This window comes from Lynx canadensis, chromosome E2 (genome assembly GCF_007474595.2).
Source record: "Lynx canadensis isolate LIC74 chromosome E2, mLynCan4.pri.v2, whole genome shotgun sequence".
NCBI lineage: Eukaryota > Metazoa > Chordata > Mammalia > Carnivora > Felidae > Lynx > Lynx canadensis.
The window spans coordinates 10,088,725-10,105,861 of NC_044317.1; the positions used below are offsets into that span (position 1 = coordinate 10,088,725).

The following is a 17,137-nucleotide window of genomic DNA, read 5'->3' on the forward strand; positions in this document are numbered from 1 at the left end:
TTCTCATGTCACAGTGCAGAGTGACAGGTTGCTTTGCTACAGAGAGTCATTTAGAGATCCAAACTCCTACCACCTCTGAGGTCTGCCGCCCCCGCCCCCCCAGAATTGTCCTCATTTGTATGGTCAAGGCGGGGTTGCAGATACATCCGTGTTGTGGCCCTCGGAAAGGGGAATGAGAGTCTGAGGAAGCTGGCTTATCTTTTAAAACAGGGATGACCTTAGGGGCACCTGGGGGGCTCAGTCGAGTTAAGCGTCTGACTTCGGCTCAGGTCACGATCTCACGGTTCATGAGTTCGAGCCCCGCGTCGGCCTCTGGGCTGACGGCTCAGAGCCTGGAGCCTGCTTCGGATTCTGTGTCTCCTTCTCTCTCTGCTCCTTTCCTGCTCACACTCTATATCTCCTTGTCTCTCAAAAATAAATAAACGTTAAAAAAATTTGTTTTTAATTGGAGATGGCCTGCAAGGTCAACCTTCACTCACATCCTGTTGGCCCAGGTTAAGTTCCGGAGCCACATTTAACTACAAGGGGTCCTGGGTAATGCTGTTTCTTCCTGGGAAGCTCAGAGCTCAGCTTCAACTCTGCTGCCAGCGAGGAGAAGGTGACTAGATTCTGACAGGTGGTTTGAAGTTTCTAGTCACATGTAACAACAGACAGAAAGGAATATATTACCTCCTAAGAATAAGATCAATGCCACACGGTCATATAGTCAACAAATATTTATTAAGTACCTACTCTATGCCAGATACTTTTTCTTACAAGTATTAAAAAATGTATTATTAACAAACTGTGGGTGAAATTACGCAACACTATAAACACATTTTTCCACTTTTAAAAAAAAATTGTTTTTAATGTGTATTTATTTTTGAGAGAGAGACAGTGTGTGTGAGCACAAGCTGGGGAGGAGCAGAGAGAGGGAGACAGAATCCAAAGCAGGCTCCAGGCCCTGAGCCGTCAGCACAGAGCCTGACGTGGGGCTCGAACTCACAGACCACGAGATCATGACCTGAGCTGAAGTTGGATGTTTCACCGACTGAGCCCCCAGGCGCCCCTCACATTTTTCCACTTTCGAAAGACGTTTTGCTCTTTCGGGTAATAGAGGGCAAGGGGGAAAAAGGCAAGGTATCTTTTACCTTCATACTGTGGGAACGATACTCGCGCCCGTCCATTTCCGACAGCTGGCGTTATTGTTGTCCTTGTGGATAAGCACATACCAAATCCTCTTAGTTATTTGGATGTTCGTCTCACAAATCATAACTTGCTTGTAGCACGTTTATGCCGCTTCAGGAAGATCTCTTCAGAGGATGACATTAGATCGCTGAGATTAAATTCAACGTCGAAGGTGGGTTTTTTCCCCAAAATAATTAAGGCAACGAACAGGGCAAGTTTCGCCGTTATTCCCTTGATCTGGTAGGTGACACCATCTTCAGGATGTCTGTACTCAAAGCAGTGAACAACAACATCATGGCCAGAAAATGTCATGTGACTCTGGTGGTAGACCTGCGGATGCAGGAAATATTCCAGAGGCACCAGGAACACCTTCTTCACCTCATCGGGATTGGGCTGGGCCTGGAACTTGTGGTCTATGAATCCCACAACGGGGGTTATCAGCGTATCTCTCTGAAAGCGGAAAACAAAACACACGAATTAAGAAGTGAAGAGGGAATTGTTTCAGACGCTAAAATCCTGCCACGTCTAGGAAAATAAGAGAAGAGTCCAGAGCGGCCAATCACATAAGGTGGGTAGGGACGGAGGGGGAATTTGCTCCAGACATGAGCTTTATGCTCCCCGTGAAATGGGGGGACATACGTGGGCGGTATCTGTGAAACGACTCTGAAAATGTTCTTTTGTGAACATACCGGCATCATCTTTGGCAAGGGCAGCCTGGCGACACTATAAAAACGTGGTCCCTTTGACCTCGCAAGCGCATTTGCGCAAACGTATCTGTATGATAAAGTCCTACCAGTGAGTCAAGATGCAAGACCGAGGCATTATCTGCACTAGCCCCAGGCTCTGAAGTTTCCACTCATCCGCTGACGGACGTGCAGCATAGGTCAGTTAGGAGGGTATCTGTGTAAGGGGATACTCTCGGCCTTAAAATGAATGTGATAGACACCACCTGTCCCCATCAGTACAGACAAGGACGTGCCCATCTGATCAATACACAATCCAGTGACATATCAACTATGGCATAGACCCAATTATGGGGAATTATACTTATTACATATGAACCAGTTTACATAACATAGATGTTTATGTATGGGAGGGGGGATTTCTATTTATAACCACAACTGCTTGCAAAGGAATGCAAAGTATCGTGAAGTGAAAGGCCCCACCGGGAACCTGGAGGGTAAGCCCCGGGTTCAGGTAGGAGCTGCATAAGAAGAGAAGAGCTGCGTATCCTTGAAACGGAAAGCGAGAGAAGTCTAGAGCTCTTGGGGGGCGTCCCGAGAGAAAGCGGCCGGGAGAAGCCAGGGGTACACTGGGAGACCGACCCAGGACACCAGGATACACAGGCCTGTGGAAAATTTCTCAGGGGAGCGAGAGCTGAAACATGTTTCAGAGCGGTGATGACTCAGACCATTAACGGAATTCATGGTGAAAGTCAACTGTGCGGACCAGGAGGGGAAGTTGGCAGCACAGGCCGTCACCGTCCTTTGGGAGGAAAATCTGGGGTCAGAAGTGGCCCCAGGGCCGAAGCAGTAACCACCACCTGGCCCCGAGTGGATGCTCAGCCTCTCGGGCCACGGGCCCCCCAGAAGTGCTCTGAGACATGACACGTTCAGATACAAGTGATTTCTGAAGGAGGAGCTCCCAGGAGGTGCGTGAGGCAGGGAGGAACCCGGGCAAGTGCGGCTGCGGCCGTTCACGTCGCAGCTGGACTCTGACGACCCTCAGCACGGTCGCCGGGGAAGGGGCGCCTGGCAGCGTGAATTCTCGGGCCCTCCAGGCTCTCTGTGAGCAGGGGAAGGTGGCAAGCTGCGGGTGTGAGCTTTCAGACATACAGTAAGAGGGATAAGAAAGGGTCTGGAAGAACCCGGAGTGTTCGTCCAGGGCGCATCTGTGGTTGCTGTCACCATGCCGTGACCGCAGCCTCAGGGGCCCTGGTCTCGTCTGCAGCACCCTCTCCCTGCTTCTTCACGACAGCCTGACCTTGAGGAAGCTTTAACAATGGAAATCAGAGACCTGAGGAAACCTGCTCAAGGTCAAAGCCGGCTAATACTTGGCAGGAACCAGGATTCACCTGGCCTGCTGCCCACGCTGTAGAGCAGAGCACTTATGTTCGGTGAAGACACAAATGTTACCCTATCTCTGAGTGGCACACCAGCCTTGCACGTGGCTTACACACGCTCTGGAGAGTTCTCAGCTGCAGCTAGGACTTAAGCTCTTGCTGAGGGCTGAGCTAGGGACACAAATGCATCCTTACTCTAAGGGCCAAACCGTTACAGGCACGGGTGTGAACGAGCAACTTAGCGAGGCCAGTGCTGGCCCCTGGACCAGCGTGTCCAAGCGTGAGGAAATTGGTGGGGAAAAATATCAAAGCCACGAAGGGAGATAATGGTTTGAGACTGAATGATTCAGAAGGGAAGTCAGGCACGTTCAATGTGGTTCAAGTTTAGAAAAGTGAGAGACTTTGGAAATCAGTAAATGAAGGAGCATCTTCGGACACCCGGTTCCTAGACATGGGTGTCCATCTTGGAAGGAACAAAGATGGCGGGTGCATGGCGAACGTTCTAGGACCAAGAAAAGACTGAATTTCGGCTACCTGCTGGGCTGGAATCCCGTGGAGACTGGCTTAGGCTGTGGAAAAGGGGAAAGGCATGCTTCTGGGTCTCTGGAGGAAACCACATGCTGTTTTTTTTCAATGTTTATTTATTTAAAAAAAATTTTTTTTAATGTTTTTATTTATTTTTGAGACAAAGAGAGACAGAGCATGAGCAGGGGAGGGGCAGAGACAGAGGGAGACACAGAATCTGAAGCAGGCTCCAGGCTCTGAGCTGTCACCACAGAGCCCGACGCGGGGCTCGAACTCACGGGCTGTGAGATCATGACCTGAGCCGAAGTTGGACGCTTAACCAACTGAGCCACCCAGGCGCCCCAATGTTTATTTATTTTTGAGAGAGAAAGAGAGAGACATAGCATGAGCCGGAGAGGGGCAGAGAGAGGGAGACACAGAACCCGAAGCAGGCTCCAAGCTCTGAGCTGTCAGCACAGAGCCCGATGCAGGGCTCAAACTCACAGACTGCAAGATGGTGACCTGAGCTGAAATCAGACATCTGACTGAGCCACCCAGTCGTCCCAAGCCACCTGCTCTTAGAAACATGCCCAGGAAGGGACATGCCACTGGAATGCACCGAAACGTTTACAGGAGTTGAAACTGCAGAGATGGCAAAGTGATGGAGTGAACGGAAACGTAAGGGCCACAGACAGAGAAAAAGAAGAAATGTCTCCTGAGACTTTTGCAAAGAGAAGTACACACACGTTTGACGAAAAGACCACTGGGGTGGGCTCAGAGGGCCACAGCCTGCCTTGGCGGGGCGGGGGGGGGGGGGGGGTTAGTGCAGGGGTGGGAAAAAGCCAACAGCACCTGCTGTAGCTCTGACACCCAGAAACATCTCCAGACATTGCCACGTTCCCTGGGGGACGAGATCGCCCCTAGGTAGGAGGCACTGAATTAGATTATGCTTCTAAGTGTTTAACACATGGCATTTTTGTGCTACATTTAAAAGAACTGCAAGGCTCAAAGAACAAAGCAATCCTCGCCAGCACTTCCAAAGACAGTACACCCTTCCAGAAAGCCCTGTGTTCCTCCTCATTTCTTGATCATGTGACTGGCATTATTATATCAAGAGCTGGTCATTGTAGAAACATCCGGCCCCAGGAGCGTCTGGCCCACAGAAATCTCCTGAGACCCAACACACTCCTGTGAACACTGTTGTATTCCACCGCTCCGGGCAGAACTCAGTAGTTCCCGGGCACCTTGGAAATGGAGTTCCTCTCACTGGGGCAACTTTTAACCATTACGGTTCGATCTGGCAATAGAGTTTTAATATAAATCCCCAAAACGTGCTGGAGGATTTTGCAGATGCCAAGTGAAAAGGGTTCCCCGTAGAGAGAACAGAGCTGCCTAGAAAGTAATTAAGTAATTGACACATTTCTTGTCCTAATCCCACATTTTCCCCTCTTAGTTAGGAAGCATTTATTTGAGAGGCCATTAGCTTCTTCTCAACTCAATCTCCCCCGAGTGGTGACCTTTCTGTTTTTCAAATGGGCCAGATTAAGATAGATGTCTCAGCATCATTGATTGTGACAAGGCTGTACCACCAAGACTTGAGGCCAAATGGAACAAAAAGAATGGTCTAACCCACGGGTGTTCTGATTTGTATGCATCAGTGGGACTCTCCTCCCGAAATAAAAATTTACCTGAATGCCCAATGTATAAAACATACAGCTCACACCTACCTCCGATACCTGGTTGGAGCACACTACCTTTGTGGTATTCTTCCCCCGAGCCCATAACCCCAGCCTACCCACGAAGAAAATATCAGATAAATCCAAATGGAGAGGCATTCTACAACATATTTGACCAGTGCACCTCGAAAGTGTCAAGATCGGGGCACCTGGGTGGCTCAGTCGGTTAAGCGTTGGACTTCAGCTCAGGTCACAATTTCACAGTCTGTGAGTTTGAGCCCTGCATCGGGCTCTGTGCTGATGACTCAGAGCCTGGAGCCTGCTTGGAATCCTGTCTCCCTCTCTCTCTGCCCCTCCCTCACTCACACTCTTTCTCTCTCTCAAAAGTAAATATTAAAAAAAAAAAAAAAAACTGTCAAGGTCATGAGAATAAGGAAAGTCTGAGAACTTGTCACAGAGCACAGACTAAGGAGACATGACAAGCAAATACAATATGATGTCCCAGATCAGATCCAGGGCAGAAAGGAGGACATTAGTATAAAAATTGGTAAAAGGCAAATAAAATGTGGAATTTAGGTAACAGCAATGTAATAACGTTGCTTTCTTAGTTGTGACAAATAGACACCAGGGATGCAAGATGTTAACAATGAGATGAAGTGGGGGCAGGATTATGAGGACCCTTCATAGTATCTTTGCAACTTTTCTGTAAATCTGCAACTATTCTGACATTGCAAGTTTACGTTAAAAATTTTAAAGCGATAAAATAATGCTGGTATCGGGGCGCCTGGGTGGTTTGGTCGGTTAAGCGTCCGACTTCAGCTCAGGTCATGATCTCACGGCCCGTGAGTTCGAGCCCCGCATCAGGCTCTGTGCTGACCGCTCAGAGCCTGCAGCCTGTTTCAGATTCTGTGTCTCCCTCTCTCTCTGCCCCTCCCCTGTTCATGCTCTGTCTCTCTCTGTCTCAAAAATAAATAAACTTTAAAATAATGCTGGTATCCAAATACAAATTTACGTTTACTCCTTCTAAAGTCAATTAGTAAATAGTCGTAAGTTCATAAGAAATAAGATCAGGCTAGATCAGCTCCAGAATTCATTTTGCTGCATTTATGGGTTTTTCGTGTATACTATTCAAGAAATCCTGACTCGTACAGAAATGTAGTCACAAATAGTAATAGTTTTTGAACAGCTTGTCTGGCGATCTCAGGGTACTACTCAATGAATATATGGAAAAGAAGCCTGATTCCATGCTATGTATCAAAATGAGTATGTTGGGGCGCCTGGGTGGCGCAGTCGGTTAAGTGTCCGACTTCAGCCAGGTCACGATCTCGCGGTCCGTGGGTTCGAGCCCCGCGTCGGGCTCTGGGCTGATGGCTCAGAGCCTGGAGCCTGTTTCCAATTCTGTGTCTCCCTCTCTCTCTGCCCCTCCCCCGTTCATGCTCTGTCTCTCTCTGTCCCAAAAATAAATAAAAAACGTTGAAAAAAAAAAATTAAAAAAAAATGAGTATGTTTAGGGGTGCCTGGGTCGCTCAATTGGTTGAGCATCTGACTTCGGCTCAGATCATGATCTCACGGCTTGTGGGTTCGAGCCCCACGTCGGGCTCTGTGCTGACAGACTGGGGCCTGGAGCCTGCTTCAGAGTCTGGGTCGGTCTCTCTCTCTCTCTCTCTCTCCCCCTCTCTCTCTGTCCCACCCCATTTGCACTCTGTCTCAAAATAAATAAACTTAATAATTAAAAAAAAAAAGTAAAAAAATAATAAAACTGAGCATATTTAGGACAAAGGTGATGCACTGGTGGCCTCCAAGGGGTGAAAATTTGGTATATAGCATGCTCACGTGTGTGGTGGTTTTTCAACAGAATTCTCAAAAGAAATGCTGACCGGTGCAAAGTAAATGGAAACCGAATGCTAAGGAAAGAACTCTGTTCTGTGAACAGGGTTCCACAGAAACCATTTTGAGACCCACTGATGCAGTTCGACCCGTTCATTTCTGGATGGTCAAAGAGAGGCCCAGATGGGCAACGGAGCTTTGCCCAAGGCCACTGAGTTCACGAGGGGCAAAGTCCGCATGAGAACCAGGCTCTTGACTCTGTGTTAGGCGCTGTCGAGGGTCACGGTTGGCCACGCGTGGAATGCTGAGACAGTGGATCTGCTGGGTGCTCGGAGTCCGAGCCACCCAGATCCACCCCGACACTTACCTCAAGCAGATACGGCACCAGGCGGCAGACGACCTCCACCTGACGGGGGCACAGCCCCACTTCCTCCTGGGCTTCCCGGACAGCCGTGGCCACATCATCCACATCTGTGGGTTCACACTTGCCTCCAGGAAAGCAAACTTCTCCAGGAGACCTGCGTAGCTGGGAATTGAAAGGGCAGAGTCGCAATGCGGGATTCCCACTCAGGCACGGTTCACTCACTCAGCAAGGATTTACTGAACTTGTGTCACAGACCGGTCCCACCACCCTGGTGGGAGTAAGCGGAAAGAAGACTGCCCCACCACACACACACACACACAAAAAGTTTTTACTTGAATCCTTTTAAAACATGAACTTTGCGAACTCCCTTTACTTGTCACCGTTCTCAGAAAAATCTGTATCTGCCCAGAAGATACAGATTTACATGGACGGGGGAAGAAAAGCGGGAGGGGTGATAAAAAGGGCACTGTGATCAGCAGATAAGCTTTACTGAGTCCCACCATGTTCTGGGCATGTTGCTTCACAGGAGCCCTCAGATCGGCTCCACATGCTGTTTTTTTTTTTAAAGCATTTTTTTTTAATTGAGATGAAATTCACGTAACATGAAATGAACCATTTTATAGCGAACCATTCAGTGACATCTAATACATTCACAGTGGGGTGTGAGCACTGCCACTACCTGGTTCCGGAATATTTTCATCCCAGAGGGAGACCCTGTACTCACTAAGCAGCTGCTCCCCACCCCTCCCTACCCCGCCCCTCCTTTCTGTCTCTAGGGATTTACCTACCCCAGGTTATTTCATATACATGCAATCATATGACATGTGACCTTTCGTGTCTGGTTTCTTTGACTTAGCATAATGTTTTAAAATTTTTTAATCTTTAAGTTTTCAACTGAAGTATAGTTGACATAGAATATTAAATTAGTGGCAGGTGTACAATATCGTGATTCAACAATTATATATACATTACACCGGAGTGAGGTTTTCACGCTCTTCTGTGTTGTACCATGGCATATCAGCACTTTTTCCTTTTCATGACAGAACGGTATTCCACTGTATGTATATATCACAATTTGTTATCTTTTCCAAAATGTTTTTTTTTTTATTTTAGAGAGAGAGCACAAGTGGGAGACAGGGGCAGAGGGAGAGGGGGAGAGGGAGGGAGAGGGAGGGAGAGGGAGAGAGAGAGAGAGGGAGGGAGGGGGCGAGGGGGAGGGAGGGGGGAAGAGAGAGAGAGAGAGAGAGAGAGAGAGAGAGAGAGAGAGACTCTTAAGCAGGGTCCACACTCAGCATGGAGCCTGACATGGGGCTTGATCCCATGACCCTGGGATCATGACCTGAGCCAAAACTGAGAGTCGGATGCTCAACTAACCAGGCCACCCAGGTGCTCCCACAAGTTATCTCTCCAGCCATTTGTGGATATATAAGCTACTATTCTATTATCACTTCCACTTTTTGGCAAGGGAATTAAGCTCAAAGAGGTTAAATAACACGACCAGGTCATGCAAGGTACGCAGTGGAGTGTTTACTTCTCCATCCCGGCTCTTAACCAGCATACCAGCATTAATGAAGGGCTTACTAAAACACAGGAACTGTGGCCACCTGAGCCATTAGCGGTGACAAGTGGGGGTGCTTCTGTGTCCCTCTGCACATGCACGTGAAGGGACAGGAGTCCCTTCTCCCTGCACTGCCCCTTTCACCTTCATCCTTGATCCCATGCCTTCCTGACTTCAGAACTGAGGCTCCGTTTGTAGCATCCTCCCTTTCTCTTGTCTCTGTCTTGTTATGAGTTCTCTCCTATCTTGGCCAGAGGTGGGGAAGCACATCCCCTCGTGCAGGACCAAACTCCTCAGCAAATGTGACCTCAACTTCGTGGACACTCACTCCTGCCCAGTGCCCACCATCCTCTCTCTACTCAACTGTCGAGGAGGCCTCAGGGTCAGCAAGAGTCCCGGGTGGGCCTCTTCTCAACAGGGCACCGTGGGGGTGGGGGGAGGGAACGTCCTCCACAGACCTCCCAGGGTCAGGTACCTCCCAAGGTCACAGGGCCAGTCACAGGAGCTAGCGGCTGAACGTCATGGCACAGGGCCTGGCCCATGTGAAATATTTGTTGACATCAACTTGCAAGGTCAGTTCATGATGTTTAGAAGCTAAATCAAAAGGTCCTGTTGGCATTTTTAGCACCAGGGCCAATATATCTGTGTAAGAACAAGCCAGACGCCATTATCAATTCTGCAGCATTCCAGAACTGAAAGTCCTATTTGAGCAAGCTTTTTAAAAAGCAAAAGGAAACATTTTAAAGTTCTTCTCTGGTAACAAATCAATAACACTGCAGGAATTGCCATAGTACACAGAAATCGCACACATCTTCGTATCAGGGTTATGAGTTGGTGAAAACAAGGTTGAGGGATATGTTTCTACCGTCTTGACGATGACCACCCATTCGCCCAAGAAAGAGACGTCCTGTAAGATCACCTCTGAAAGAAGTCCTCCATTGTGTTAGCTCATTCAGCATCAAAGCGATACGGGCAGAAGGCACTTACAGGGAATCGTCGGCTTTGACAGAAATACTGGCCTGATGTAATGGGTTATTCTGAATACTCCTAAGAAAATGCTATGCTGGGGGCGCCTGGGTGGCGCAGTCGGTTGGGCGTCCGACTTCAGCCAGGTCACGATCTCGCGGTCCGTGAGTTCGAGCCCCGCGTCAGGCTCTGGGCTGATGGCTCGGAGCCTGGAGCCTGTTTCCGATTCTGTGTCTCCCTCTCTCTCTGCCCCTCCCCTGTTCATGCTCTGTCTCTCTCTGTCCCAAAAATAAATAAAAATGTTGAAAAAAAAATTAAAAAAAAAAAAAAAAGAAAATGCTATGCTGTTTTCAAGGAACAGACACATCACATCCACAAAAATGATTATTCACAAACTGTCAGCACCAAAAAGGCCCCTATCAAAGTACGCAAGGTTTCCATCTTTCTTTTTTTTAAAAAATTCTTTAACGTCTATTTATTTTTGAGAGAGACAGACTGGGAGCCGGGGAGGGGCAGAGAGAGAGGGAGACACAGGATCTGAAACAGGCTCCAGGCTCCGAGCTGTCAGCACAGAGCCCGAGGTGAGGCTCACACCCATGAATAGCGAGATCACGATCTGAGCCAAAGTCGGACGCTTAACCGACTGAGCCACCCAGGCACCCCCTCTTTCTTTGTAACACCATAACATTTTTTCTTAAATAAAACCTTGTGGATTCTCTTCAGAAGCCAAATGAGGTTGCAGGCTGATTTCCTAAAACTTCAGTCCACGTTTTGTTGTTGCCTTTCCTCTTGTCTGTCTCAAGTCCTGAGAGCTGGGGGCAGAGGGAGGCAAGGAGAGAGGGGGACAGAACAGGGGAGAGAAGAGGGAGAGGGAGAGCTTCTTTACCCTCCAAACATTACGCACTGTTTTCAGTCCTATTTTGAGAATAGAAAACTGAGGCTCACAGAGATGAAGAACTTTGCTGTAGGTTCCGGAGCTAGGACGGGAGCCCACACGGAAGCAGGAGGGATTGAGGCAGGCACCCCTTCCCCATTTACTGGTGGGAAACCCATGAGCCTTTGCATGCATGACTCCAGGGAGGGGTGCAGCTCCAGTAATGCCTGGGAGGGAAATTCCTTGCCCTCCAGAGGCAGATAGGATATAGTCGGATCTAATTAGACTTAAACTTTCTTTATTTTTTTTAATTTTTTAATGTTTATTTAATTTTGAGAGAGAAAGAGAGAGGGAGTGAGTGGGGGAGGGGCAGAGAGAGAGGGAGACACAGAATCTGAGGCAGGCTCCAGGCTCTGAGCTGCCGGCACAGAGCCCCACGCAGGGCTCGAACCGATGACCTGTGAGATCATGACCTGAGCCTAAGTTGGAGACTCAACCAACTGAGCCACCCAGGTGCCCCTCAATATTCTTTTTTAAAGAAATGTGACCATTGCACACCAGACTTTATGGTCTAAGATGATTCTCCTGTAATTATCAACAGGCAAAGCTATCTGGGTGATACAGAACTTGGAGATCCATTTCGGTCTTGCCTCGATTTTCTACACTAGTTTGTCTCCTTGTTCAAAAAATATATTGAAGTGCTTCTTTGCTCTTTGGCAGAAATGAGAACAGACCCAGTCCCCTGGTTTCCAGTTGGGTTTCTCCTGTTGGAACCTGGATTTTCATTACCTCCTGTGTTGATGTGATCGTTGCCTGACCCAGATCCAAAAAAACCCACCCGAGTCTAGGGGCGCCTGGCTGCCTCAGTCAGGAAGAGCCCACGACTCTTGATCTCGGGGTCGTGAGTTCCAGCCCCACATTGGGTGTAGAGATGACTTAAAGAAATAAAACTAAAAAAAAAAAAAAGAAGAAGAAGAAGAATCCATACAAGTCTAATCCCAAACCCACAAAACTTCAGCTGATTCCTCAGCTTTCTTTGTCCCCCTGAGGGGATACTGTTCATTGTCCTGCTTAGAAAGCCATGGCTATTATGGCCCATTTTCATTTTTGTACTTGGATAACTTTGAAGTTATTGCTTCCCCAATTTTACCTCAGAAGTACCCCAATAGAGGGACGCCTGGGTGGCTCAGTCGGTTAGGCATCCGACTCCGGCTCAGGTCATGATCTCGCGGTTTGTGGGTTCGAGCCCCGCATTGGGCTCTGTGCTGACAGCTCAGAGCCTGGAGCATGTTTTGGACTCTGTGTCTCCTCCTCTCTCTGCCCGCACCGCCCCCCACCCCATGCTCATGCTCTCTGTCTCTCAATAATAAATAAACGTCAAAAAAAAAAAAAAGTACCCCAACAGCAAAGGAGAATGACTATATCCAGGGGGTGTACCCATGGAAACTCCATTCTCAGCCCAACACCTCTTTAAAGTACAACAGTTTATCTTAAAAGCCCAGGCCGCGTGTGCTAACAGTAACAATGGTGGCGGCTGAAACTTACCGAGTCCTTGCCAAGCAAGAGGTGGGTTTAGGTGCTCTGTGTTTGTTTCCCTGGGAAATCCTTCCTGGGTAGCCCCACAAAGCAAGTACTAGTGGTTTGTCCTCATTTTGCAAGTAAAGAGACTGGAGCACAGAGAGGGTAAGTAACTAGACCAAAGACACACAGCTGGCCAGGAGAGACCCTGCGTTCAAAGGCGGGCAGCCAGCTTCAGGGCCCTGGCTGTTCATTTCTGTGTTCGAGAATTTTCTAGTGGCAGTGGCAGTTGTGGCCCCCAACCCTGCCAGGGCAGGGACGTCTGGAGACACCTGTGGTTGTCACAAAGGGGTGTGTGTGTGTGTGTGTGTGTGTGTGTGTGTGTGTATTACTGGCACCTAGCGGGTAAAACCCAGGGATGATGCTAAACATCTCGCAGTGCACAGAAGAGCTCCTACAACAAAGAATTATCCAGCCCAGATGCCAACCAATACAGCTAAGGTTAAGAAACCCTGACCTAAAAATATTTCAAACTACTTGCTAATTACTTATTTTTCTTTCTAAAACTTCTCCAAAAACTGCCATGCTACCCTGCGGCTTCTTGTCCCCCTGAACATCACAATCTTCAAAGTCCATTTGAGAATCCATGGCCTCAAAATGCATCCAAGTGACGGATTTTGGTGGGGTTTTCGAAGGTCCTGGAACTTTAATGGCAGGGACCTTTCTGTCACCTACCTTCTCCGACCGGAGGGTGAACAACAAATGGAGTTTTCCTTCTTTCACCAGCAACGGTAAAAGGACGGAGTATTTGTCATACGACAAATGAGAATATCTGGTCCCAGCATCATGCTCTTTTAAGCGGGCCTTCGCATCATCTATCAGACTGTTTCTGAAATGGAAACAAACAAAACACTTCAGTAACCAGAGTTGTGGGAAAAAGCTCCCAGTCCTGCCTATGTTTCTGTTGTGTTGTACATCTCGGAGCTTACCAGGGCTGACTCTCACTGTATTTGTCGATAACATGGCAGGAATAATACTCTCACCCCAATTGCATGACTGTTGGCAAGATAAAATGAGCAAAAAAAAAAAAGGCTAAGAATACAGTTTAGTGCATGGTTTCACTTTGGAAATTAAGTAGAAATCATGGTAAAAGATTCTTTCAAAACTGCAACAGTTAAATGTTGCAATCCTTGATAATACTCCAGTAAGACAGGTTTGGTAAGCAGGTCGTTGTCGTTAAGTTAGAACTCTCTTAGCCTGATCCTTATGTTATCAAACCCTTATGTCTTCAATTGCCTTATAAAGTTTTTCAAAAAGGGTTAAAAACCCTTATGTCTTCAATTGCCTTAAATGTCCCAAAAATCTAGTGACAACAGATTCACCGTGTTACAACACAGATTGCTAGGCCCACCCCTAAAGCGTGACTCGGTAAGTCTGGGGTGGGGCCTGGAACTTAGTATCAAACTCCCAAGCAACTATGATGCTGATACCGTGGACCAGAGGAACCCCCTTTGAGAGCCATTACCTGACAATATGCAAGTATTTGGATTTGTAACCACATTTGGTGCCCCGAATTCATGACTTTGAATGTTCTGGTCTTTTTGACTGGTGTATTTTGTTGCTGGTTTGTGTAGTAGCTTAAATAGTGTCCCCCCAAATTCACGTCACCCAGAAGGCTCAGAATGCAACTTTATTTGCAAGCAGTGTCTTTGCAGGTGGAATCACGAGTCTTAAGATGAAATCATCCCGGATGTAGGGTGGGCCCTACATCCAATGATTGGCATACTCATAAGAAGAGAGGACATAGAAATACACACACACACACACACACACACACACACACACACACAGAAGAAGCCAATGTGAAGACAGAGGCAGAGATTAGAGTGATGTGGCCACAAGCCAAGGAACATCAAGATCCATCGGAAGCTGCAACAGGCAGGAAATTTAGACCTCTGGGCTTCAGGACTATGGCAGAATGAATTTCTGTTTTAAGCCATCAAGTTTGTGATACTTTGTTACGGCGGCCCTAGAAACTAACAGTTTGGTTTTAATTTTTCTCTCGGAAAGGCAATCTTGCAGAGTGGGAGAAGTCAGATATTTAAGAGGGGGGGGGGGGGCAGAACTGCTTGTAAAGTGTTTAGGAAGGACCTCTCCAGGCCTTGCTTTCCTTATCTGTGACCTGCTTGAAGGGATCTGTAAACACGTCATGACTGCTGTCATAAATGTCTCCGGCAATAGGTGGGCAAGTTGTTTGGGGAAGGTGTTTTTTTTGTTTTTTGGGGGTTTTTTTTGCCTCTTTCTTCATGGCAGGATGCTCACTAAAGCTGGCTGGGTGCCAGCAGTGGATTTCAAAAACGACCAAAGGCCTTTCAGAACCACAGCAAGCGGGCACTGGAGGGGGCTCCTGGGTGTACCCCATGCACACAGGCCCACGTCCAGAAAACTGGCCCGCCAGAGTGTGCACTGGACCCACCGACTGTGGCTTTTTAAGAGGCCCCAGAACCGATCAGAGGGACCAGCAGAAGCAAAACTGCAAAAACGTGTGTGTCCACATTAGGGGCTGGCTGGAATAACCACCAAAAAACCACCACCGTAGCAGCCACCCGGTTCTGAGCAAGGGCTCGTCCCACGCATTCCACGCTTTTCTCTTTCTGTCCCCACAACAGCCAGGGAGAGGTTAGGACTGGGTCCCGCCCGGGCTCAGAGAGGTTAGGTAACTGCCAGACCCTGGAGGTGGCCACCGCGGCCTTGAACCCGGAGCTGCCTGGTGCGGGCTCCTGGTTTCTGGGATGGAACTCCGGAGAAGCCCTAAGCTGAAGAGGAAAGGCGGCTGGGCAGGAGAAAGGGGTGCGACCCCGCGGGGCCGGGTGTGAGCCCATGGGTGCAGAGGCCCCGCGGCCCCGCGGGCGGCCCGGGAGGCGAGCGCACCGAGCGCGGGCTCCGCAGGTGGGTAGATGGGCGCGGCAAGAAAAGTCCCGGCCGAACGGCCCCGGCGCCGCGCTCGGGGCCGGCCGGGCCCTGCTCGGAGTGCCAGGGACCGGGGGACTTTACCTGACAGGCTCCGGGGAAGAACGAGCCGGAGACATCTCCCGAGCAAAGTTTGTTTCCCCACCGCAACTCCTAGCTCGCGCTCTGCCGAGTGGGCATGCGCAGAGCAGCCGCGACCTGGGACGGGGAGAGAGGCGGGGCCTATGGCCTTAGGAGGCGGGGTGGGCCGGGCGTAGGGCCAGGCCGTAAGGGGACTCGCTAAAGCAGTTTCCGCCCAGCTTCTTTTTTTTTTTTAAATATATTTTATGGTCAAATTGGTTTCCATACAACACCCAGAGCTCATCCCAACAGGTGCTCTCCTCAGCGCCCATCACCCACTTTCCTCTCTCCCTCACCCCCCATCAACCCTCAGTTTGTTCTCAGTATTTAAGAGTCTCTTACGGTTTGCCTACCTCCTTCTCTGTTTGTAACTTTTCCCCCCTTCCCTTCCCCCATGGTCTTGTCAAGTGTCTCAAGATCCACATGAGTGAAAACATATGGTATCTGTCTTTCTCTGACTGACTTATTTCACTTAGCATAATACCCTCCAGTTCCATCCACGTTGCTACAAATGGCCAGATTTCATTCTCTCTCTTTGCCAAGTAGTATTCCATTGTATATATAAACCACATCTTCTGTATCCATTCGTCAGTTGATGGACATTTAGGCTCTTTCCATAATTTAGCTATTGTTGAAAGTGCTGCTGTAAACATTGGGGTTCAAGTGCCCCTATGCACCAGCACTCCTGTATCCCTTGGGTAAATTCCTAGCAGTGCTATTGCTGGGTCATAGGGTAGATCTACTTTTAATTTTTTAAGGACCCTCCACACTGTTTTCCAGAGCAGCTGCACCAGTTTGCAAGCTCCTTACTCTTCCACAAGAATGGGGAGCCTATGAGAATTCTGAGGTTGAAGGGGGGAAATGCAGTGCAGGTGATTTAAAAGGATTCTGAAACCGCATTCACTGTTGCTAGGAGGTTAAGTTGGTTCAACTTCTCTGAACAGCAGTCTACAAATGTTTACTGAGCACCTACTATGTGCTTGGGCAGATCGCATAGCCAGCAAAAAGTCGTGTGGAGCCAGCCTGCAGACAAGTGCACAAGAGAAACGTGGATAAAGCCATTACATAGATAAAGCAGATGCCTTTGTCCTTGGAGAGCATATGAGGGAGAAACGCGAGTGAACCAGGTCAGAGAAGACTCACCAGAGAGAATGGACACCCGCCGTCCTCTAGAGCAGCTGTGCTCCATGTGTGGTCCTGGGACCAGAGCATGAGCATCACCTGGGCGCTATTAAAAATGTATATTCTGGGGGTGCCTGGGTGGCTCAGTCTGTTAAGTATTGGACTTAGCCTCGGGTCCTGCTGTCACGGTTGGTGGGTTCAAGAATGGCTTTGGGCTCTGTGCTGACAGCTCAGAGCCTGGAGCCTGCTTCAGATTCTGTGTCTCCCTCTCTCTCTGCCCCTCCCCACTCATTCATTTTCTCTCTCTCTCTCTCTCTCTCTCTCTCTTTCTCTCAAAAATAAATAAACGTTAAAAAAATAAATGAAAATAAAAAGTAGATTCTTGGGTTCCCCCCAGAGCTCCTGCATC

The 17,137-nt window shown here is 48.6% G+C and overlaps 1 protein-coding gene across 1 annotated transcript; it reads right to left on the bottom strand.

Annotated features, from left to right (window-relative positions):
• Positions 1-1,006: 1,006 nt before the first annotated feature.
• On the bottom strand, positions 1,007-15,641 carry NUDT7 (nudix hydrolase 7). Its single transcript, XM_030299552.1, has 4 exons — positions 15,571-15,641; positions 13,252-13,405; positions 7,604-7,762; positions 1,007-1,617 (listed from the first exon to the last, which is right to left on the bottom strand). Exons 1-4 carry the CDS (start codon positions 15,603-15,605, stop codon positions 1,249-1,251), a joined length of 717 nt encoding a protein of 238 aa, XP_030155412.1. The 5' UTR covers positions 15,606-15,641; the 3' UTR covers positions 1,007-1,248.
• Positions 15,642-17,137: the final 1,496 nt, after the last annotated feature.

Coding starts and splice junctions, on each gene's coding strand:
- NUDT7 (XM_030299552.1), bottom strand. CDS start 15,605: ATGTCTCCGGCTCGTTCTTCCCCGGAGCCTGTCAG. Junction 13,406..15,570: donor TCTTCCCCGGAGCCTGTCAG/GTAAAGTCCCCC, acceptor TTTCCATTTCAG/AAACAGTCTGATAGATGATG. Junction 1,618..7,603: donor TGGTGCCGTATCTGCTTGAG/GTAAGTGTCGGG, acceptor TTCCGCTTTCAG/AGAGATACGCTGATAACCCC.